The sequence below is a fragment of the Colletotrichum navitas genome (assembly GCF_030913465.1).
Source record: "Colletotrichum navitas strain CBS 125086 chromosome Unknown LY79scaffold_84, whole genome shotgun sequence".
Lineage (NCBI taxonomy): Eukaryota > Fungi > Ascomycota > Sordariomycetes > Glomerellales > Glomerellaceae > Colletotrichum > Colletotrichum navitas.
Window position 1 is genome coordinate 37,890 of NW_026850630.1, and position 22,854 is coordinate 60,743.

A 22,854-nucleotide genomic window follows, 5' to 3' on the forward strand; every position below is an offset into this window, starting at 1 on the left:
TACCCGCACGCTGCTCGTTTGCCCTAAGGATACATTCATTACATGTAGTATTCATTCATTCATTCATCCCCACCTAGGCACACTTCATCTCGAGCTCTCCCCCGCCTTCCCCCATCAAAGACGAGCGTGTGCCCCTAGCCCAGTCCAGCCCAGCCCAGCCCAGGCTGCTGCTCTGCATCATCAAACCACCTGGAAAGTCCGCTCAACTGCGGCGGCACCAACACCTCCCAACATCCCTCTTCGTACTGCCCTGCGCTGCGTCCGGTCACAAGGCAAGGCAGGCACACAAACTCTCGGCGAGTAAGTCGTCCACGTCCTCTATCCTGTTGCCTCTCCCGCTCCTACCTGCCTTATTTACCTTCCCTCCTTGAGAACCCTTCTCTACCCACCTGCCTTGGGTACCTCCCCTACATCAGCATCAGCATCAGCATCAGCACCAGCCGTGCATGCATGCGTCGTATACCTTTTATTTTCCCATCTTTCCTTCTGCTACCCCCGACTTGAAAAACAACTGAGCTGCCATTCAACACCCCCAGCTTCCCTTTTGTCTCTTTTCTCCTCTTTCGAGACATATCCTGCCGCTTCTTTGCCCTTTTGCTTTTCTTGTCTCGTGGCCAAGATACCCAGCGCGGGTCCTGCGGAGAAGCACAAGAGACTAGGACGTCATCACCAAATTCATTACTCAGCTTCGAGTCTCGGGTACATACTCAATTGACCACCATTGATAGACAGGCATTCAATCCGACCACCTTTACCGATATCAACGAGAGGGAAAAAAAGACAGGCCCATCCTCGATCCGCGAGACCTCTCTCGTCCTTCTCGACCTCCTCTCTGTCGTCCCCTCCGTCCATCGACCCCAATCGATCCATCCTCCATCTCGTGCACGCGCCCAGAGTCTCTCTCCCCGTTCCCGGATCAACGCACGCCCCGCGACCGACGACACCACCCGCACCCGACGCCCCGAGCTGCCTGCATTGCGTCTCGGCTGTCGTGTGGGAGCGGGAGCTTGAATCCTGCTGCACCCTGTGCGACCACCCCGACCGTTGCCTGCTTCTCCTCCGCTCGGTCGCTCAGTCCAGCGAATAGTCGCAAACTTCCGACCATCACTCAACCCCTCGTCTCCGTCTCCGTCTCCGTGTCGTGTCGTGTCGTTTCGCGTCGTCTCCGCCGGACGCCATCGCAGCCATTGCAACCATGGACGAGACACCGGGGCCTGAGCCCTCCAACCACGCCGCCGCCCTGGCCGCCGCCTCCACCGCTCACTTCTTATCGAGCCATTTCGTCTCCGTCGATACAATCTCTAGATCCAACTCCCCCGGTCCCCCCTATACAAAAACCGACGAAGATGACAAGAAGCGGTACCGTCCGCGCACCTTCAGCTACTTCAACCACCTACCCTTCCCCGTCGAAGAGGAGTCCCAGCGCGATGCTGCCCTGGCCGGCATCTTGAAGCAGCTCTACATCGCCATCAAGGCCGAAGATTTCAGCCCCGGCGCCCTGCACTGGACCAGGGAGCTGACGGGATGGCTGAACCTCAAGTTCGAGATGACGCGCGAGCTTCGCGCTACCCTGGCCAAGCTCTATTACCATCTCTGTCTCGCTCCTGGCCTCGAGCCGAGCACTGCCGACCGCTTCCTGCGCATGGTGGTCATCCTGACGAGGTGCGCCCTGCCCACCCAATCTCTTGTTCTGTCCTGTCTCGCCGAACCGCCATCCGCTAACCGTGCCATTCTCGCAGGAAATACCACTACCTGAAACCCGTCGACGACCTACTTCTCGATTGGCGTCCGTTATGGAGAGAGATCAAGGCCCTGGTCCTGCCGTCAGAGGTCGCTTCACACCAGGCAAACCGTCGCCGCTCTCAGAAGCAGCTGTGGAAGCTGTGTCTCCACGCCCAGACCTACTTCGACCCCAAAGACCGCAAGGAGATGCTCGATGAATTCCTCCCCTACTTTAGCACATCCGATGTCTCCAATGCCTACATTGTTGTTGGAGCCATCAATGCTCTGCTTCCCACCGATGTCGCCCCCGCGTCCGTGCCGTGCTCCCAGCCTCAAGACTTCATGCCGACGCTGTTCCACCTCTGGTCCCTCATCGCGAGATCCAAGAGCTTTGACGTCTTCTTCATTGATCTTTACTCCCGTATGGCCCGTGACTTCCTCCAGGCTTCCAACACTCCCTTTGACGCACATGGCATCTTCACGCGGGAGCAGTCGGATTGGATATTCACCGCTATCCTTCGCCTAACGGAAATCCCGGTTGGCCAGTCCAACTCGCCGTATTCGACTTTGGACTACTCTTCAGGCCTCGGTCTATATCTTGAAAAGGATAAGAAGAAGTATCCAACGGCCTACATGATCGCCAGGTGGATCGTCTACTCACTGTCGCCCAAGTGCTTGGAACAAGAGAGCTCCATTTTAGCCAGCCTCGAGGGCCTACTCGAGGCCATCGACACCTTCTACCACCCCTCCAATGTCGGGTCATGGACGACATTCCTTGGCCAGTTCACCGTCTATCTCACAGATATCTTTGTCTCCCGCTGGAACCGCGAGAACAGCGGCGAGCTGGACACGCCAGAGGACCGCAGGATCACCCCTGCACTCAAGCGCCGCTTTGTGTCTGCGCTCAAGGAGGTTACCTACATGGGCCTGTTCTCCAAGAGCAACAGGGTCGCTCACTACTACTACGCATCGCTCCAAGGTCTAGCCTACCTGGAACCTAACCTGATCTTGCCCGGGGCACTGCAGCGCTTCTACCCTAGTTTGCAGGGTCTCGTCGAGGTCCACCGCACCACGTCAAGTCTGAACGGCTTGCAGATGATTGCCAACGTCATGTCCAAGACCAAGGGGTTCCGCTGTCATATCACCGCTCTTCTTGCCCTTGCTCTTCCTGGTATCGACGCCAACGATCTGGGGAAGACGCAGTACACCCTCAATTTCATCCAGAGCGTGGCCTACAGCATCCCAATGGTGCCTCTAACCAAGGACAGCGACTCCGTTCACGGCACCGCCTTGGCGATGGAGTGGGTGCAAGGCGAGATGGAACGGATGGAGCGTGAGGGTCAAGACATCAAGCTTGATTACGACAGTGAACTCTCGGACGAGGACGAGGCAAACATTCTCAGATCTTCAACAGCGGGACTTGGCGAGTTTGTCATCGCTCTCCTTGGCAAGGTCTTCACCCTCTTGGAGAACTTGCCGGACGCGTCCCACATCAGGGGAGGTACACCAGAGGACAACGTCATCAATGCGCTGCCGGCAGCCCTGTCTCCCCTCTTCGCTTCGCTCTCGCCAGAGCTCTTCGACACGGCCCTCGAGAAGCTCTCATCCTTCGTGTCCACTCACGTCGTGCACCAGGCGAGAGACGCGATGGCATGGATCCTCAACGCCCTGTGCAAGGTCAACCCCGAAAAGACTCTCAAGGTCTTTATCCCCATGCTGATTGTCAACATCCGCAACGAGATTGACTTCAACCATGCCGCGTCAGACCGGAGTAGCGGTACCGACTACCTGCCCAGGGACCGCGCACTTGTGTGGCACGTGAGCATGCTCGGCATGGCAGTCGTACATGTCGGCAACGAAGTCTTGAAATACCAGACCGAGCTTCATGACATCGCCAAATACATGCAGGAGAAGTGCCGTGGCTTACCCACCATCCACATTTCTAACTACATCCACCACCTCCTGCTGAACCTTACGCACACATACCCCATCGACACTGCATTGTACGAGCCCGACGTCATCAAGCGCGGACTCGACGTCACCGATTGGGGAAAGACAACGTCTCCTGCTGACTTGACTATCAAGTGGCATCGGCCATCCGCGGGAGAGGTACAGTTCGCCGTAGAACTCTTCGATTCACAGACCAAGGCGGCGGCGCAGAAACTGGACTTGCTCATGAGCGAGAACCCCCCCGTGAGTCGGAAAGGAAAGAACAAGGAATGGTCCGATGAGGTCTCGAGACTATTCCAACAGATAAGGCTAGTCATATCGGGAATGGCAACGTTATTCGACCCCCATCGTGCTTCCGGCCAGAGCCCGAACGGGAACACTGGCGTCGACGGCGATGGCGACATCGCGATGGACGAGGATGACCCCCTCGCGGAGGCCGCCGAAGACGAGGAGACGCGTCCTCAATACCGCTATGACGCTGGTTACCTTTTGACCGACGAAGATCCTGCGTACCACAAGCTGCACGAGCTGAGGGAAGATGTCGGACAACTCCTGTGCCGAAGCCACGAGTTTCTTAACCAACATCAGGAAGACGACGTGTCCTGCTTCACAGCGCTCTACGCGGCCTACAGGACATGGATCACCGACGTCGGCATTGAGCGGTCCGCCCACCCGCTGGAGAGACATCTTCGCCTTTACAAGTCGGACATCTCTGCTTTCAAGATTAGCGGCCTTCGCAAAGTTTACCCGCGACCACTCCTGATCAAACGTGCGGACGCGTATCAACTGCTTCGTGTTAAACACAACGCTTCGGCACGGCAGAAGAGCGAGTTGGACAAGCAGCTTCTTCTAAACCTGGCTCAGTCGTCAGTGTCCCCGTACGCCGATGTCCGTCGAGTTGCCCAGAATGCCCTTGATTCGTCGCTCAAAGCTCTCATCGGCGGCCGGCCCCTGGTCATCCCCATCCTTCTCGACAGGCTCCGGGTGGCGCTGGACGAGGTGGACCATGATCGTATCAAGGGTGCCATGTATACCCTGTTCTTCACCAGCTTGCTCAAGACCATGATCAGGGACTGGAGATTTGCCCCAGATGCCCTCCGCCTCTACCTCCGAGCGGGCACCATTGACAAGCCCAGCATTCAGCAGCTTGGTGCAACGGCACTCTTCCCTCTGCTTGACTTTGGAAAGCCTTTCGAGCGGATGATCATCGTCAACCAAGGCTTTGTGGAGCCGATCCGCCCAACTGACGACTGCTCCCAAGCCATCAGCAGCCGCCACAACTTCATCGTCCAGAGGCGGGAACGCGTCGAGAAGAAGAAGGCTGCTCTCGGATTGGAGTTGACAAGGATGGCGAAGGCTGCCCATTGGAAGATAGCTTCTCGATGCGCCATCTTCGCTAGCAACATGTGCCTACGGTTCGACACCCTAGCACCCCCGGAGTTTATTGCTCTGGTGACGCAAGGCACGAACGACACCCATCCTGGGCTACGTGCGAGTTATATGTCTGCGTTCACATCCGTCTTCGAAGCCGTGGAGATGCGCGCCGCCTACGATCACGAATACCGCAACTACTTGTTGGAGAAGGAGAAGGATCGTAATAAGATTACGATTGAGGTCCCTAAGGGGGATGCAGCCTTCACGCAGAAGTACCTAGATGCGTTTGCTAGTCCCGAGAATGCCGAGTACATGGTTGATTCCGACCATCCCGGTTGGTTGGTCTGGGGCAAGAAGTTCCTTGCCTCGCGAGCGAAACCCATACCCTTCACTGACTACGACGAGACGGAGACGGCAGTCAGGAAACAAATTGGTGACATGATTACGAGAGAGTGGCTGACGACTTGTTTTGACTATCTCAAGCAAGAGCCCCGCGACGCGAACGCGGACAGGTTCCGCATGGGCAACGTGTACATGCTCATGCACGTATTTGATCTGATGCACTACGGCGGCACAGCGATCAAGCTAGACGACGTCAAGGAGTTGACCATGGAGGTGTACGGCGACGGCAGCGACAAGCATCAGCATCGTGCCACGGCGGAGATTGTGGCGGCGCTCTTGTGCGGCTCCAGCGACGATCCTCCTGAGTACCGCAACCAAGTCTGGGGGTTCGCTGCGCCTCTGATGCTGAAGGTTCTCAACGAAGACCTCACGCCCGAGAACTTGCAGTACTGGGTATCTTGCCTGCATCTCACCGTTGACCCCAAGGACCCTCGCCGGTCCCACGAGCTGGTCAATACTCTGAGTGCCTTCAGGCTCGACATGTCCTCCAACGCCGCTTTTAAGGAGTCAAGCAAGGTTCAGGTGTTGGAATTCATCATCACCGATTCGGGTTGGCACTTCCGCCACGAGAAGCCCATCCTCGCAGACTTTCTCTCGCACATTGACCACCCATACAAGACCGTCAGAGAGGCAATGGGCCGTGTCATTGCCACCATTTACCGCACACGCTACCATGAATCCTTTGAGAACGTTGACAAGCTTTTGGATGCCAACAAGTCTGCATCTTCTCTCGGTATTCGTCCTTACGAACCTACCAAGGAGTTCTCGGACACGGTGCTTGAAGTCTTTGACCGTCTGGAGAAGTGGCGCCATGAGCGCACTCCAGGTCAGCAAACGCCTTCCTCTTACACAAGTGGCTCCAAGACTGTCTTGACTTGGCTCGACAGCACACTGTCGTCCCAGGAGTGCACGCAGCTGATGCCGTTCTTCCCCGATCCCTTCATGGCACAACTGCTCCACATGATGGATGTCAAGGAAGACCCAGAGTTGATGCGCCTCGCCTATCACGTCTATCGCCATCTGCCCAACATTCCATTCCGCATTGGCGAAGACGGCCTCTTTATCGACGCTCTGGTCCGTATTGGCAAGTCCGCCACGAGCTGGCACCAACGTCTGCGATCCATGGTCAATATGCAGGTCATCTACTTCCGTCGTCTTTTCCTCATCGAGAAGAAGCAACGGGAGACCTTATTCAATGCCGTCAGCGACATGCTGGCGGACACGCAGCTCGAGGTTCGGTCTTGCGCGTCGGCTACCTTGGCCGGCATGATTCGATGCTCGCCAAAGCGGATCCGTGACCCTATGATTCAGACTCTCAAAAAACGCTTTGAAGACAGTCTCCGCCTCAACCCAATGCCCAAGCGGAAGCTCCCCGGCACCGAAACGCCCATAGACACAAACAAGCAGATCGTACGTCGTCATGCTGCCGTCCTGGGCTTGGGTGCCCTCATTGAGGCATTCCCCTACGCCACACCCCCTCCGTCTTGGATGCCCGAGGTCCTCCAGATCTTGGCCACGCGCGCTGCTAGCGACCCCGGCGTGGTTGGCAAAGCCACCAAGACTATTCTTTCCGACTTCAAAAAGACAAGACAAGACAGTTGGAGCGTTGATCAAAAGGTACATTGCCATTACCCCCCGCTCTCACCTTACGCTTCCGTGTTTCCCACTATAAAACTCCTCTTCTCAATATTTGCTAGAAACTGACATTCTTCGTAGTACTTTACACCGGAGCAGCTGGAGGATTTGGAGGGTGTTTTGTGGAAGAGTTATTTCGCGTAAGCGGCGCAACGGAATTGTTGCGTAGGGAATACGCATACGACAATTGGACAGTCATAAAAGGAACGGAGATGGTATGATATCCAATATGGGACACTGGGTTACATGGCTCTGATAGACGGGGGGCTCTTGCATAAACATTGCGCCATGAGCTAGTATTTGTAGCTCACGATTCTCCTTCACCGCGCGTAACAACGATCCCGTGACATGCTTAGCATGACATCAGCTTGTTGCCTCGGTGACCAGCGCGTTTGTTGTCCAAGGCTTAGGCTGACCGCACAGTTGCAGATATTCTTTTATTGGAAGGCTCTGAAAATGCCATTGAAAGTATCTATTGGACTACAGTCTCACAGACCGAAGGCCTGGCGCCGGAACGGGTATCAATCTCAAGGTACCATTACGGAGGCTTGATCGATCATATCACTTCAAGCCCGCCTTCACTACCAGTCCATCAGATGTTGTGATGGCTAGAAGGCAGGAATCGGGCCAAAGTGGTCACAAAAGTGTCTTATGCAGCCAATTGACGCCCTCCAGTTGGTCTGAATTATTTGAGCAGTTGTTTCGGCTCCCCATTTGAAAGACTCCATCGTGTTAGAATTCATCCAAACCTGAGTTGAGATATTTGAATGCTATTGCCGTACGGATACTGGTATAACCAACGCATCAAGGACCGGCTAGTGGAAAGGCCTAAAGAGTCAAAGAGAGAGGGGAAATAGGCATAATGCATGCAGCTATTTCTGTTAAGAAACAGGCAGCGTGTAGGATATGGGCGGCAGGGGTGATCAACAGTCAACTAATCTGTGCCAGTATCGAGAACTCGGTCAGGCCGTACAATATGCAACCGGTGAGAAGTTTTCCACAGAACTATAGACAACACGCAATTTCCCTCCCAAAAGCAGGCCGTTGCAGTCCGCGGGTTACTGAAACGAGTTTCCCGAAGAGCCAATCTAAGATAGCCAGGAGTATCTAGTCTTGCATATGTATGCGCAGCATGCTTTGCGTACTTGATTTTAGGGCAGAACCACAATGTCGTGGCAAAACAGTAATGCAAGTGCTGCTTTGAGGCATTTTTCTAGGAGCTCCTTTCTTTTCTTTTCTTGTTTGATGATTGCCATAACGTCCACTCACTGGATTGGTAAGCGCGAACCAAATATCAGTATTTGTCCTGTCTGTCTCAAGTTTCCGTTTTCGTTTCCAAGTTCATGACAGGTATGCATCTGAGGAGCCTCTTCTATTACGTGGCGCCTGGACTACCACAGCAAGTAATACTGCGGTTTGCCTCTTGCAGACGCGCCGGGGGCTACATACAATAATATAATCGCTAGCCAGAATGACTGATAAGGACTAAATTGCAAAACACCTGGGCATGTAACTGAGGTGGTAATTACGATGGCAAACGCAAGTCAACTGGCCCACAGCAGGCTTTTGGACACGAAGGAGTTACCGCCACTGCAAACGCTTACGGCAACCTCATGCAGATCACCCGCTACTTTGGGGAAACTCCAGGTAACCCGCCGGGCTTCATATGTGCTCAACTTGCCGAGGGTGCTCATGGGACTTTTGCATATAGAGCGCTGGAGCGATTGCAACATCTCACCTCTGCGTCCGTTGATCCCGATGATGGGTCTCGTCTATGGTTTGAAGATGCCGAGATCCATGGCGACAAGGTACCCAAATTGTCGTTTGTCCACCATCGATGGCCACGCTTCAAATTCAGAGCTCCGAACTGTGTTGTTAGTACCCAGTACCTTGTCGGTAAGAATATAGTATACCAGATATATACGTTCGACCTCGACAAGTACGATAAACAAAAGGGTCCTCCGAGGTTTCGCTTTCGCGTCGATATGTTTCTTCTGAATCTGGACTTCACTAAGAAAAATAACGGGTTTGAAGATCTGAAGCCCCAGGAGACTGGCAATGAATTTCAAGATGAATTAGCCAACCATCCTCTAGGTAAAAGTGGATCAGATGACGATTCCGAATCCCAATATGAGGTAGACGATAATCCGTCAACAGCAGAAGAGCCTTCTCACGGTCACAAACCTAACTGCATGGTTTCATGGTGGCCACACCAAAAGCTAGTAGGTCTCGAGCAAAACATGGGATTATTTATGTCGCCCTTTATAGGCGGCTGCCCTCACCAGCCTTCGCGGCTTAATGCTAGTCTTTGGGAGGTTACTGTGGAAGAAGCTTCTTGGGAAAAGGCTCTGGAAGATTAAAATCTGGAGATCACCTTCGCTTATACCCTGAAAATGTTTCCTTCGGATCAGGATCCTACCAAACTGCCATCCCCCGTCTTGAAGAAAGACCTTTTGAAGCGAAGAAGACTCTCTCACAGCCATTCAAGGTTCCAAATCTCACCAAGGACTCAGGCCTGAACTCCATGCTATGGAGAAGCTTGGAACACATCTTGTCTGTTTGCAGCATCCCCGTTACCCCCGACAATGCAGCTACAGATCAGCCCCCTCCTATTGCGCTCACCTGCGGAGATCTTTCTGGTCATCGGGTTGTAACCAAAGCAAGCTTGTAAGTCCAGAAGCTCACTCGATAACCCCGAAGAGCCCGATGCTACAGCTAAAGGAAGCCAGCCATGCCTTTCGATTTCTTCTCCTGGCTATGAAACAGACCGAGGAGATAATTGATAGGGAACTATCAGCAGGGTGCAAATGCGACTTTTTACTGAAACTACCAGATTGTTTCTACAAAAGCAACGGCTGCGAAAGCTATTGGCGTATCTGGCGTGTATGCCAGGGTCATGCCAGATGGTTATTTGGTAAATGGGCAACAAATCTTCACCAGAAAAAGGAGAGTGCTTCTACCGATCAAGGAGATAAACATGTTGAGACTCCCCAACACTGGGTCAGTGGTGAAGTGACAACATCACCGAGGGCCAACGACCAACTATCTCACGACCTTCGCGCCGATACTGCCCTCCAGATCGTCAAAGTCGTAGAACTTCTTTAGTCGGCTGGGTATGGACATATGCCAAACGTCACTTATGATTTTAACTGTATTGTTGAAAATTGGTTGAATTAACTTGACAAAGCTAAGAAGAACGGCCTATATATGTCCCCTTGTTCCAGAAGTAGCCTATCCAGAAGCGAGACGCTCAACAAGTTCTGCTTCGTGGACCATGCCCTCATCTGGTGGGCCCTCCGGTCGGCAGCGAAGCTTAGAATGAAACCTGAACTGGACTTCGACCCTGAGGAAAAATCAAAGAGACATTTTTCCACGTCACAAGTTAATAATTCCAGCGAGCTATCATCAAAAGATTCACTGTTCAGAAAAAGCCCTCCAGAACATGGATGGTCGCAACATATCGCAGCGTCTCGGAGACGGGATTTTTCCTCGACGTCGAAGACACAGTTCTCTCTCACACAGAGGAGCACCAGATCTTCAACGATATCACGATACAGAACGAGCGGGTCGCGTGGGCAAAAACCAAAGAGTGCCAAAAGCATCACTCAGACAGGGATTACTTTACCCTTCAGTTCGCGCTAGCAATCACCCTCTCATCCCAGGAGACAGGTATTAATATAAGAGAACCTGAAGAAACGTACGCTTGCGCGAAGTCGGTTCTACTTAATGCATCCTCACCCAACGGACTTCTAGTGGGGCAGATAGACTCAACCCAGGACCCTATTCTCTACGACAGGGGAGCGATGCATGATTCCTAGTGGTCTAAGACTTTCGAAATACTCTATATATATTCTATGGAAATATTCAACTCCTCGACCGATGGCTGCCAGCACACGCTCCAAGAGCTCACTTTGTTCACTGCTGAGCGCCAAGTTGACGACGCAATTGTTTGCAGATGTCGATAAATTGCAGAACCTCGACGGCGAATGGCCGAGTCACATTTTCAATGCAGAAGAATTCTCCAACAAGGAGGACCTAATCATGGAGCAAAGGGTGCAATTTGGCAACTACATCAGCGAGGAAGTCATCACAGAGATTCCTGACGACTGGCTTGGTGATGAACTAGAATTTTTCGGCATTTCGCCGCCAGACGTGAGCCTAAATGAGAATAGAAAGTTCTATTAGGACGAATTCAACAAGAGAAAGTTCTGCTTGAATGAATCTTGCAACAAAGAGTTCTGCACCCCTGAGTCTTGCGAAACAAAGATCAACGAGGCTGATGCCACATCCTGCCACTTTGGTAAATGTGTGATTGGCTACGCAATCAAGCGTGCCCATTTAGGAGTAAAGGATAACTACAAGGACACAATAGGGATGATTGCTGATGTGCCAAAGACGAAGACTCGTAGTTCGGAGCCTACACTCCAACAAGTATACGATAATACCAACAAACCCATCGATCACCTTCAAGGCAAACGCAACAAAGGAAGTGCCAAGAGACTTTTGCAGTTCTTCCAGACCAATCCAAAAACAGCACTAATCTGCTACCCCACCTCGTCTGAAGCAAGGGAGATAGGTCCTTTTTTCGGGCGCAATGCCCGATATCAGAAATACTTTTTTGATAGTGCAGTGTCAGCCTCGAACAAGTGGGTGACTGAGCTCCATCTGTCCTTCTGGAAACTTGACCCGACTGATACTTCCGATCCACCCTTCAGTCTAGCAGGTTTCAAAGCAAATATGTGGCCACAACGTTTGCTAAGTTATAAATACCAAGAAATCTTCGTCTTGGTTCGTGCCTTGCTCGGTCCGAACCCTAAAACGGAGCTCTGGCCAAGGAAAGTCCAGCTGACAAACCACCAGCCGAGGAGACTGAAATCCAGAAACTCGACGTGAGGAAACTAGAGAACGGTGAAGAGCAGCCCTGCTGGCAGCAACGCAAGGTCTTGGAACTTGTCTTGTTCAACAGGACTATAAGGCCCATGGTTGCCACTTCAGAACTCATATCACAAGAAGTGAAGGCACTTGTGCTAGAATCTCTCTCTGTCTCTCTCTCTGTTGGTGGAGGAGCCCATGGGTCACGTGACCCACCTCCACCTCCTTCTCGGCCAGCCTCTGCCCACTGCAGGCAGCCCACTCCTAGTTAGCTTTATATCACAGTTATCGCCAATATCAACAGATATTGCCTCACTTTGCTACTCCTATAGGTTATAAGGCCTAGGTTAATACTAATTAATTTTCTTTATAATTAATTAATTAGCTACCTTTACCCCTTCTTTTTTAATAGTTAACAGTAATATCTATAAAATATTATAGTTACTGCCTATATTACTGTTCTAACTACCTGTCTACTATAGTTATATTACCTTATAATAATAATAAGTAATAAACTTAAAATATTACTTTTACTTTACTTTTACCTATATCCCCTTTTACTTAGACGTCTAATAATAAGCAGTAATTTATATAATAATTTAGATATACTTCTTATCTTATAAAGGAAATATATAAAGTTTAATATATTATTAGGCTACCTATAGTCTAGGGGAGACTCTTATCTATATTATATATTATATTATTCTCTTTTACGTTAGTAATTAACTACTATTATAGCTAATAAGGTTAACTACTAAATAGTTATATAGTCTATCCTTAAGTTAAAAAAGAAGTTAAACTAGTTATAATAGTAAGTCTTAGTTAATATATTACTTTATACTACTAAAGTTAAGAAATATATTAATTATAAAGTCCTTTAACTAGTAATTAACACTAATAAGTATAAGAATTAAGAGAATAAATATAATACTACTTATAGTATTATTATTAGCACTTATAACTTTATAATTATTAAACTCTTTAACGTAGGCTAAGTTAATAATAGTAACCTATATACTTTTATAAAAACACTTAAGAAGTTTATCTCTAAGGTATCTAAAGATACTATTATTACCTTAATTAATAAGTTTAGTAAGAGAGGTACCTAAGACTATAAAACCTTTTATAATGCCTTTATAAGGGTTTAATACCTCTAAAGCTATATTACTAGCCTTTATAGTAAAAACTTTAACTACTATTAGGCTATTCTTATACTTAATTACTTTAAGGTATAACTACTAGATACTTATAAGTACTATACTAATAATAATAAGACACTTACCTAGGCAGAGGTTATTAAGACTATTTATACTTTTACTTAAGATAAAGAATAAAAAATAGGACTTATTATATACTATAAAAATACTACTAATCTAATAGTAACCTCTTCTAGTACTAACTAGGGTACTACTTTTACTAAGAATATTACCTATAGTAGTTTTTATCTTTATTATAAAAAAAACTACTTTACTATAAAGTGTTAGACTATTTACCTAAAGCTAGTTTTTACTAATTATCTTTATTATAATACTTTTTTTACCTATATAACTAAGTATATTTATAATAAGAATTATAAAGAAAGATTATTTAACTTATTATTAACCTTTATTTTTATTAAGGAAGCCTTAAGTGCTTTTAGTAGCTTCTTTATTACTAGCCTAGCTATAAAGCCTAGCTATATAGTATATATAGCTATTAATAATAAGGTTATTACTACCTTTAATATTATACTAAATTTAGGCTACTTTAACTTTATATTTAACTTATTAACTTACTTTATATCTTATATAGTCTATAGTAACCTTTAACCTTTTACTATAGTAAACAGTAATTAAGTGTATCTAGAGGGCAGTAGCACTGTTTTCTTCTAAACAAAGGATCTAGCTAACCTAACTTAGACTATTAACTAGACTATTAAAAATATTAAGTATAGCCTTCTTAGCCTAGCTAACCTCCTTAGCCTAAGTAAGTTATATAAAGTAAGTATTAAATATAACTATACTACTACTTATATTATTAATACTAAATCTAAGGCCTATTTAGTTACTATTAAATAAATCTTTAATATCTATATTCTTTATATAACTAATAGCCTAACTATACTTATAGTAACTACCTTTAGCTTAGCTATAGTTAAAAGTAAGTACTAAGTAACCCTTAAGATAATATATTATTAACTTATTTACGCCTATTTATTATAGGTTATTAAGGCCTACTATTAAGTAGGTATATAATTTATATAGGTAAAGATTAATAACTTTTACTATAAGGCCTACTACTTAGCTAAATCTATAAAGCTTATTAGCTATAATACTCTATTGTCTTTTACCCTTATAAGTAAAGAAATCTATCTAGACCTTATTAAGGTTAAACCTCTTTTTAAACTTAGTATATAATATACTTTTTACTTTTTTAACTATTATAGTAGTTATTACTAGCTTACTTTATTAAAAGCCTATTACTATAAGGTTATTCTTAATACTATTAAGAAGTTTAGTACTATATTTACTAATATAATAGGTCTCTTAATTAAAAGTTAAATATATAATAATACGCCTAAGCTTAAGAAAGTGCTTTATAACCTTTTCTTTAAAGGCACTTAACTTTACCTAACTACTACTTATACTTTATTAATAAATAGTGTAATTAAATATACTAGCTATACCTTTATAAAGGCTACCTATACTCTACTTATTAATAATAGCCTACTAGAGGATCTCTAGGACTATACGCTTAACACTATAGTGTAGATCCTTAACCTTTTACTATAGTTAACTAAGGGTAAAATAAGCCTTTATAAGATTATTACCTATAAGCTTAACCTTACTATTAACTAAGAACCTCCTTAAATTAAACACCTTTATACCTTTAGTTATATTATATATATATATAAGAAGGGTAGTAAGTGCCCCCCTTGTTCTATAAAAATAAAGCCCTATATAATAAAAGGTTACTTTATTAGTTATAGCTCTTTATATAGTTATATTTATTATATCTATATCCTTAATTAGAAGTAAGTTATTTATTACTATAATATTTATTTTTATAAAGAGAAAAAGAAGACTATTTTTTACCTTATTACTAATATAAATATCCTAGTAAATACTAACTATAAGGTGCTTTTTAATAAGCCTAACCTCTAGATTTAGTTTCCTAGCTAAGTCCTTAATTTTTACTTACTAGTTACTAAGACCCTATAAAACTAGTAAGCTAACTAAACTAATAGTAGTACTATTAATAGTAAATATATTAATAATACTACCTATATAACTTTACCTCTAGAGAACACTACTATACTTACCTTATTACTTACTAATAAATAGCCTATAAATAAATAACTAAATAAATAAGATAATACTTTTACTAATAATAAGTTTTATAAGGTTATTTAATAAAAGGCTAACTACTTTCCTTTAGTTATAAAGGAAAATAAGCTAGACTTTATTATTAAAGCCTTTACTACTATATCTACTACTAAGTATATTACTACTAGTTGCTTATATTATACTAGTATAGTAAAGCTACCTAGCTACTATTATAAGATAGTAGGCATTTAAAACTATAAAAAAAAGGTATATTTCTTAGCTAATATTTAAGTATACTAAGATAGTTAAAGTTACTTTATTAGTACCTTTATAGTAACTATATTATTAAAGGTACTACCTACTAGTTATAATATACTTACTACCTTTAAGAAGGTAAAAAAAGGCCTACACTAGTACTATTAGAAATAGGCCTATAATACTAAGATCTAGTAGTTTAATAATAAGAAGGTATATACCTTTATTAACCTCTTAACTAAAGCTAAAGTACTACTAGGTAAATAGGTATTTAATATTAAAACTAATATAAATAATAAAATTATATACTTTAAGGCCTAATAGGTAGTCTATAGTAACTTTAAGTAAAGTAATTAATTATTATAAAAAGTATATATAGCTATAGCTACTACTACTACTATTTACCTCTTTTTTACTATTATTACTCTTTATAGATTAAAGTATAAGATATATAACTTTAATACTGCCTTTTTTACTACTTTTATTTTTACTAGTACTAACGTCTATATTAAATAACTAACTAGTTATACTACTACTAATAATAAGGTCTAGTTACTTTAAAAGGCCTTCTATAGTCTATATAAGTTACTACTATAGTAGTTTTTACTTATTAAGAGTAAAATAGAGAACATTAGCTTTTAGCTAGTTAAAAAGAAAATCTACCTCTTCTATAACAAGGACCTTAATACCTATACCTTAATATATATTAATAATAATATAGTAGCTACACTTACTACTAAGATAACTAAGAAGGTATATAATATACTTACTAAGGTTTACCTACTAAAAGACCTTAGTAAGGCCTCTTAGTTTCTTAGCTTCTAGATTTAGTATTCTACTACTAATAAGATTTATATTAATTAATATAAGTATACTAAGGGTATACTTTATTACTTTAGTTATATTAACCTTTAGCTAGTTAAAACCTTATTATTTATTAATAAAGACTTTTTTATTACTTAGAACAAGAATAACTATACTAACACTAACTAATAACTCTATATTAAATAGACTAGCTACCTTAACTAGTTAGCTACTAGTATATACCTAAATATTACTTTTGTAGTTAGTAAGCTCTCTTAGGCTAATATTAGCCTATTACCTACCTATTAGGCAGCTATTAAGTACTTTTTTTACTACCTTAAAGGCACTACTTATTATAGTATCTTATTTAGTAGACTTAACCTCTTTACTAACGTTAGCCTTTATACTATAGTAAATACTTCTTTTACTAATAATTACCTATTATAAGTATCTATAAGTAGTTATATTATCTACTTTACTAGCTTACTAGTAGCCTAGAAGTCTAAGTAATAGACCTTTATTACTTTAAGCTTTACTAAGGTAAAATTTACTAACCTTATACTAGTAGTAATTACTATAAAGTAGATTTATTATTATACTAAATAGCTTTTTAACTAACTACTAAATACTTTAATTATCTTCTTTACTAATAATACTAATATAATAGTTAATATTATAAATCCCCTTAATAAAGTATAAACTTAAGGTATTAATATCTATTATAAATAGATAATCTAAGAGGTTTATACTTATAAGAATATTACCTTTTAACTTATTTATAGTACTAAGATAGCTACTAATAGCTTTATAAAGGCATTAGCCTTAAATAAATATAAGGATTTTATTAGATTACTAAGTATAATAAATAAATTAAATTAATAGGTTATATAGGAATATAAGTAAACTATATAAATAATAAATTATATAGTTTATAGTTTATATAGGCTTATTAGTATATAAATAAATTATTACTAGACTAATAAGTAAATTACTAGCCTTTTACTAAAGTTATTATATACTTTAAAAACTCCTTAGATTTAGAGGATTTAAGGTCAGGCAGTTATTTGCTACTATTGTTATAATATACAGGAGTGGGCTAGCAGAGCCTAAGGGGGAGTGTTAGTAGAAGAGCCCATGGGTCACGTGACCCACCTCCACCTCCTTCTCGGCCAGCCTCTGCCCACTGCAGGCAGCCTACTCCTAGTTAGCTTCACATCACAGTTATCGCCAATATCAACGGATATTGCCTCACTTTGCTGCTCCCACACTCTCTCAGTCAACTATAACAACAGACCTAGCAATTCTACTAGCGGAAATCAGTAATGGCACTTACGTTTCTACCAGTAACGCGTTGTACAACGTTCAATACATCCTCGAGTCAATACATGATGACCTCAATGAGAACCTCGACAAATTCAGGACTGGTCAGATCGGGAAAGAAAGCGGCAACACCCTACGAGCTGGATCCAAAGAGACGAGCGAAAGTACAGAGTCTATATCAATAAGCTACAGAGCTCAAATTACGACAGAGTTCGGGAACTGAAGAAAGTTCGAGACGCCATTGCTTCTTACAAGTCATCGCTTGCAAGGAAGCTAGAATTCACCCGAAACGAACTGGAATTGCGTAGAGCTGATGATGCTCGCCTGTTCACCTACGCCACAGCTGTCTTCCTTCCCGTCGGGCTTGCAACCAGTATCTTCAGCATGCGTGAAGCACCCTCAGCGGCGGCCGTCGGCTACATGGTGAAGACAGCGTTGATTGCTCTCTTACTTGCAGCGTTCGCTTTGGCCAATGCTAAAGTTCTAACGAACGTCACGTTCCCTGTTGTATATGTCTTGAATTTCAGTAATGCGGTGAGGGTGCTAATAGCGGTGTCAGTGGTAGTCCTGGTTGCGCTGTAGTTATGCCGTTAGCTATGCTTGGCAGAACATCAATCACAACATTTGATACTCTTGGCAGAAGAGCGATCACAACGGCATAGAATTCTTTTTGCTGTTAAGATAATAAGGAGTTGACAAACTCTGTAGTAACTGAGAGTGAAGAGGCTACCTCTTCTACGTCCACTTCACCGGGCCTTGATAGGAAATTAGGCCTCCCTGGGAGGAGAAATGACCCGCTTGTATAACTGGGCTGTGAAGGGTTAAGACAAGTGCTTGTAGCGGGCTGGACCTGAAGAGGCCCTGCTGTATATTGCTGTCAAATAGCAGGGAAATACAGTCGTATATTGATGATGTGTAAGTAAATATGTAGGTCCCCTATTCGCTTAGGAATCTCCTTGAGCTAGCTATCTCTATTCCGTATTCAATCTGCAGATTCTACCCTTGTTAGATTCTATCCCATATTTTGTGTCTTGTTTCCCTACCTAGCACACTTAGTAAACCTACCTTACTTCCTCTGGCTAGTAGTAATAAAAAACGCAGTATTACAACCTACATGTTTAAATTAACCTTTACGTTATGAAAACTATAATATAGCTTATATATAGAAACCATTACCCTTTTCCTTACTATATATAGCGTTACAGCCTAATAGAGGCAATGTTACCCTACTAGACAAGACATGTAGGCAGTGCCTTTATAGGAACTATTAATAGAAGGATAACTCCTTAGGAACAGAATAACTATAGACAAGTCACGTAAAGATAAGATAAAGTAATTACTCTATAGGACCTACTAAGTAACATGCAAGCTCTCTTTTCTGTCTCTCACTCTAAGGCCAGTATATGTACTAGGGAACAGCCTGCAGACCTCACAACTGAATAGCTCATCAATCATCTGTGGTGCCTTTAGTGGTAGGGTTTGGACGCTGGAGATCTTGGTCCCAAACTTCACAGGTAAATACTTAGACGATCTGGGAACAGCTCCGCAAGTTACAAACTCGGCCAGCGGGAAAAAGTATAGAGGCGAGGTTCAGGGAGCACTTTACTCAAAGCGAAGAGGCAGAGAAATTCAGGCAAAGCAAGCGTTTGGTATCGTTGCAACGAACCTTCATAGACCATGGCTTCAAAAGCTTGTTGAGCATTCATCAAACACCCGTTTACCTATGAAAGAAGCTATCGTGCTCCTCTATCAGCAGCTACCACACGTTTCACTGTCAGCATCTCCTCTCTCCCTCTCCCCCCTCTTTGCCATATCTCCGCCAATGGTCAACGAAAAGAAATCATCGTCCCAGCCGGACGACGCCATGCCTCCCCCGTTCACCACCATCGGGAACGAGACTGCGGATCGCGTCACCAAGGACCCTGCCATCATGGAAGCTAATGACGCCAAGGGTGCTCGACCAAATTCCTTCCGACATGATTATTGGGAAAGTTTGGCCTGGTCTTTATCTCTGCTGTCATGACAGCTGTCAGGCTGGGTTTAACTACCTTTCTTCTCCCCAGCCGTAATTAGCGGATTATAGTGTTACAGCACACACACACACACACACAATGTATTACGCCCGGTGGCTAGGCCGAACGAGTAACCAAAGCTGGTTACAGGTACTGCATTATACTGTACACACTCGACTTTATGTCCTTATCTCCTTGGAGACCATGCTTCCTCTACTTTCCGCTCACTAGGAAGCCGACATAATCAGAAACGCATTAATTCCCTCACGACAGTCTCCAGATCCTGTAGAGCCTCTTTGGCAGAGTTGTAGCACAGCTTCCAGCACTTCTCAACTATATGGGTGCAGATCTGCTTCTCCTCTGGGGATTCGGTAAACCGAAAATGCCGCTCAGCTTCGTCATCACCGTCATTTTGCCCCGTAATTTCAGGGAATGGTTCGTGCCCGACCATGCAGAAGAAGATTGTTGTGTCGAATCCGAATAGGTCTGTTTGGATATTGGCATGATTCGTGCTGTTTCGAGGGCAGTAGTACTGGGCCTGCTCCTGGGACCCACCGTCAAGGATGGTCTCTCCTTCAGTTGATATTGAACGGCCTTGAAAGTCGGCAAGCTTAACCTTGAACTTGTCATCGAGCAGTACGTTGCCGGTGACGGACGTCGCAACGCAACACAGGTAGTCTTGAAAGTTTTGTTCGTAGCAGTGGGCCTGACGGACTTTTGATGCCGCATAGCGTCGAGGGAAGCAAGCAGGAAGTGCTTGCTTCGATGACAGCCTGCCTCAATGTATTCTAACCGATTATATATACGAGTGTAAACATTATTCGTCTTCCTCAAAGAAGTGCACTACTGATGGTGCAAAGGTGGCGTTGCCGTTCACATTCCCTCCGTATTGTAAATAGCCAGCCGCGTCGACGGCAGGAATGCCCGTAATGTCTTGGAAATCTCCCATGACCCAGACACTCTGCATTCCCATTACCATGTGCTGTAAAATGTGACAATGAATCTAGATTATCATCAGCTCGTGTCTCTTCTCGGTTGACCTGACACCAAACTTACCATCCATACACCGGCGTCTTCCACGCGCAAACGCCAAGCTCTCCAGCCGGAAAGATCGCCCGATGTGGTTTTCTCTCCGTATCTGTATAGATTCGTTGTGTCTCGCTTTACAGGTCTGTAGTTCTTGAGCCTTTCCTCATTTTCATCGCAGTCGTAGGTCCCATTTCCACTACCAAGGTCCCAGTAATGCCCGCCGTGAGCATGGAGAGGGTGAAAGTCGAGACCCCCGTTTCCGTTGACCAAGGATCCCGTGTTGTGCCAAATGATTTCGAGAACCTTTCTACGAGTAAGCTATCGGGAATCCACGTGATAAATGCATCTAACTTGGTTCACTCACCTCACCAATCTTTGCTGGCCAGGTCAAAGTTGCAGGATCCCAGCCGTTGTTCTCGATGGCGGCAGTGTAGTTGGGAATTGCGGATGGCCCATTTTCGTAGATATTTACCAAGTATGGCTTATCACCTGGGTATGGTGTGGAAGTCTCATTCCAATCCAGTCCGTTCAGCTGCCATAGGATGCTATGTTTTGTGAGTTGGCGGCTATCGATGTGTATGCGGCGTGTCACTTCGCTAGCTGAGGGGAAGTTGTCTGTTTCTTCCAAGGGTTCCAAGGCGTACTCTGCCCACTCGTAAGTTTTGTTAGAGAGTGTTAAAGGAGGTACATCGGGTGCTGTGCTGATTTGCGGTGGAGCTTTAGAGTACCGAAGGACGCCGTAACCGCGGTAAACCTTTGGCCGGTCTTTAGTTTCGAACTGAATTAGATAGTCGGTTGTTTGTTGGAGTTCCTCTACGGTTTTGGTCTGCAGTAAAACGTCAAACCGTTGTCCAGAACTCAGCTGCATGAACTGCTCGGTGTGTGGCTTGGTGTAGTGGCCGTCGGCTTCTATGATGGTAAGGTTATCGTGCCCTACAATGCCCACCTGCACCATTGAAAGGGCTGTGGCACCGATAAAGCGCAGTCGGTATGTCTTTCCAGGGTCGACATCGATTACCGGCAACGCACAATCCCCGTTCCCAGCTGTCTCTCCAATGGCCACGCCGACACCGTTGATGAGAACGGCACTGGTTTCGCCTGACCACACGAAAGGTGATGCCAGCAAGCCCGCCTCGATATCGTGATCGGTTTTGTTGAAATAGTCCGTGAGATATACGATGCGTTCTTCGTCGTACGCATAAGGGGGCTCTTCTTTGTCCTCGATGATCAATGGTCCAGAGGCCGTCGCCGCTTGGAATCCTACGTGCGAGTGGTAGAAATAGGTTCCGCACTCCGACTCCAGTGGAAAGATCTCGTAATCGAAGAAGTGATCGGGAGGGAGGGGCCACTGAGCTGCGGCCGGACTGCCGTCCGAGAAAGGTGACATACGCATACTCAATCCATGCCAGTGCATGGTGGTGTTGTATTCCTCCATATCGTTGTAGACTCTGATCCAACTCCTCACCCCGGGTCTCAACCTCAGCGTTGGTCCGACCAAGCTACCATTAACGAGCACCGACGGGCGCGTCTGGCAGCCGATTGAGACATTTTCGTAGGTCACTCGCAATACATGGTCTGGTACGAAGCTAGAATCATGCGTATGTAGGCCACCGTAGTGACCCGGTGGGCCATGGGACGACTCTCTCGGTCCCCACGCATAGGCCTGTGTTAGTAGCGCCAGAAGCCAGGCGAACAAAACGAACGAATGCATGATGCTTTGAGACGAACTGGAAGAAACAAGATGGGGTGGGGGAAACATTATTCAAACGTTAAAGGACGGAGGTTGTTTCTTTACATAGTCGGTCCAGATGCCGACAAACTGTCGCACGGCGCTCTTGTCTCAGACATGGCATCCGCCTATATGGCCGTTGAGTCAGTCCAAGGCGGGTTTCATTCCGGCGTTGTCAAGACCATCGTTTGCCCCTCTCCTTAATTTCCATCAGCAAAGTTAACTGCTTCTCTTCCTCGCTGAAATGTTGATCTTTGCCGGCGGCACCGGTGCTGCCGCTATGTGTCGGCATTACATACGACGCGGTTCTGTGCTGGTTTAGGCTACGGCAAACCAAGCTTCCAACCCCCAATCGGGTTTCCTGAATCAGGCACAAAGACAAGGAAGGCATTGTTGGTGCCGGTCGATGATAGCGTAAATATACTTTCAACAATCCCTGTACTTA

General features: G+C 45.2%; 3 protein-coding genes across 3 annotated transcripts; 2 read left to right on the top strand and 1 right to left on the bottom strand.

Moving 5' to 3' along the window:
* Positions 1–1,195: 1,195 nt before the first annotated feature.
* LY79DRAFT_673321 (GPI mannosyltransferase) lies at positions 1,196–7,227 on the top strand (the record flags this gene model as incomplete). Its single annotated transcript, XM_060564158.1, has 3 exons — positions 1,196–1,662; positions 1,740–7,065; positions 7,165–7,227. The coding sequence occupies 3 exons, from the start codon at positions 1,196–1,198 to the stop codon at positions 7,225–7,227; spliced, it is 5,856 nt and encodes a 1,951-aa protein (XP_060409430.1).
* Positions 7,228–10,863: 3,636 nt separating this feature from the next.
* On the top strand, positions 10,864–12,072 carry LY79DRAFT_696700 (uncharacterized protein). The gene is made up of 2 exons (XM_060564838.1): positions 10,864–11,235; positions 11,269–12,072. The coding sequence occupies exons 1-2, from the start codon at positions 10,891–10,893 to the stop codon at positions 11,974–11,976; spliced, it is 1,053 nt and encodes a 350-aa protein (XP_060409431.1). The 5' UTR covers positions 10,864–10,890; the 3' UTR covers positions 11,977–12,072.
* Positions 12,073–20,468: 8,396 nt separating this feature from the next.
* On the bottom strand, positions 20,469–22,391 carry LY79DRAFT_525018 (L-ascorbate oxidase; the record flags this gene model as incomplete). The annotated part of the gene is made up of 3 exons (XM_060555686.1): positions 20,469–20,654; positions 20,708–20,983; positions 21,045–22,391. The coding sequence occupies 3 exons, from the start codon at positions 22,389–22,391 to the stop codon at positions 20,469–20,471; spliced, it is 1,809 nt and encodes a 602-aa protein (XP_060409432.1).
* Between the last annotated feature and the right edge of the window lie 463 nt (positions 22,392–22,854).

Coding starts and splice junctions, on each gene's coding strand:
- LY79DRAFT_696700 (XM_060564838.1), top strand. CDS start 10,891: ATGATTCCTAGTGGTCTAAGACTTTCGAAATACTCTATATATATTCTA. Junction 11,236..11,268: donor TCGGCATTTCGCCGCCAGAC/GTGAGCCTAAAT, acceptor AAGTTCTATTAG/GACGAATTCAACAAGAGAAA.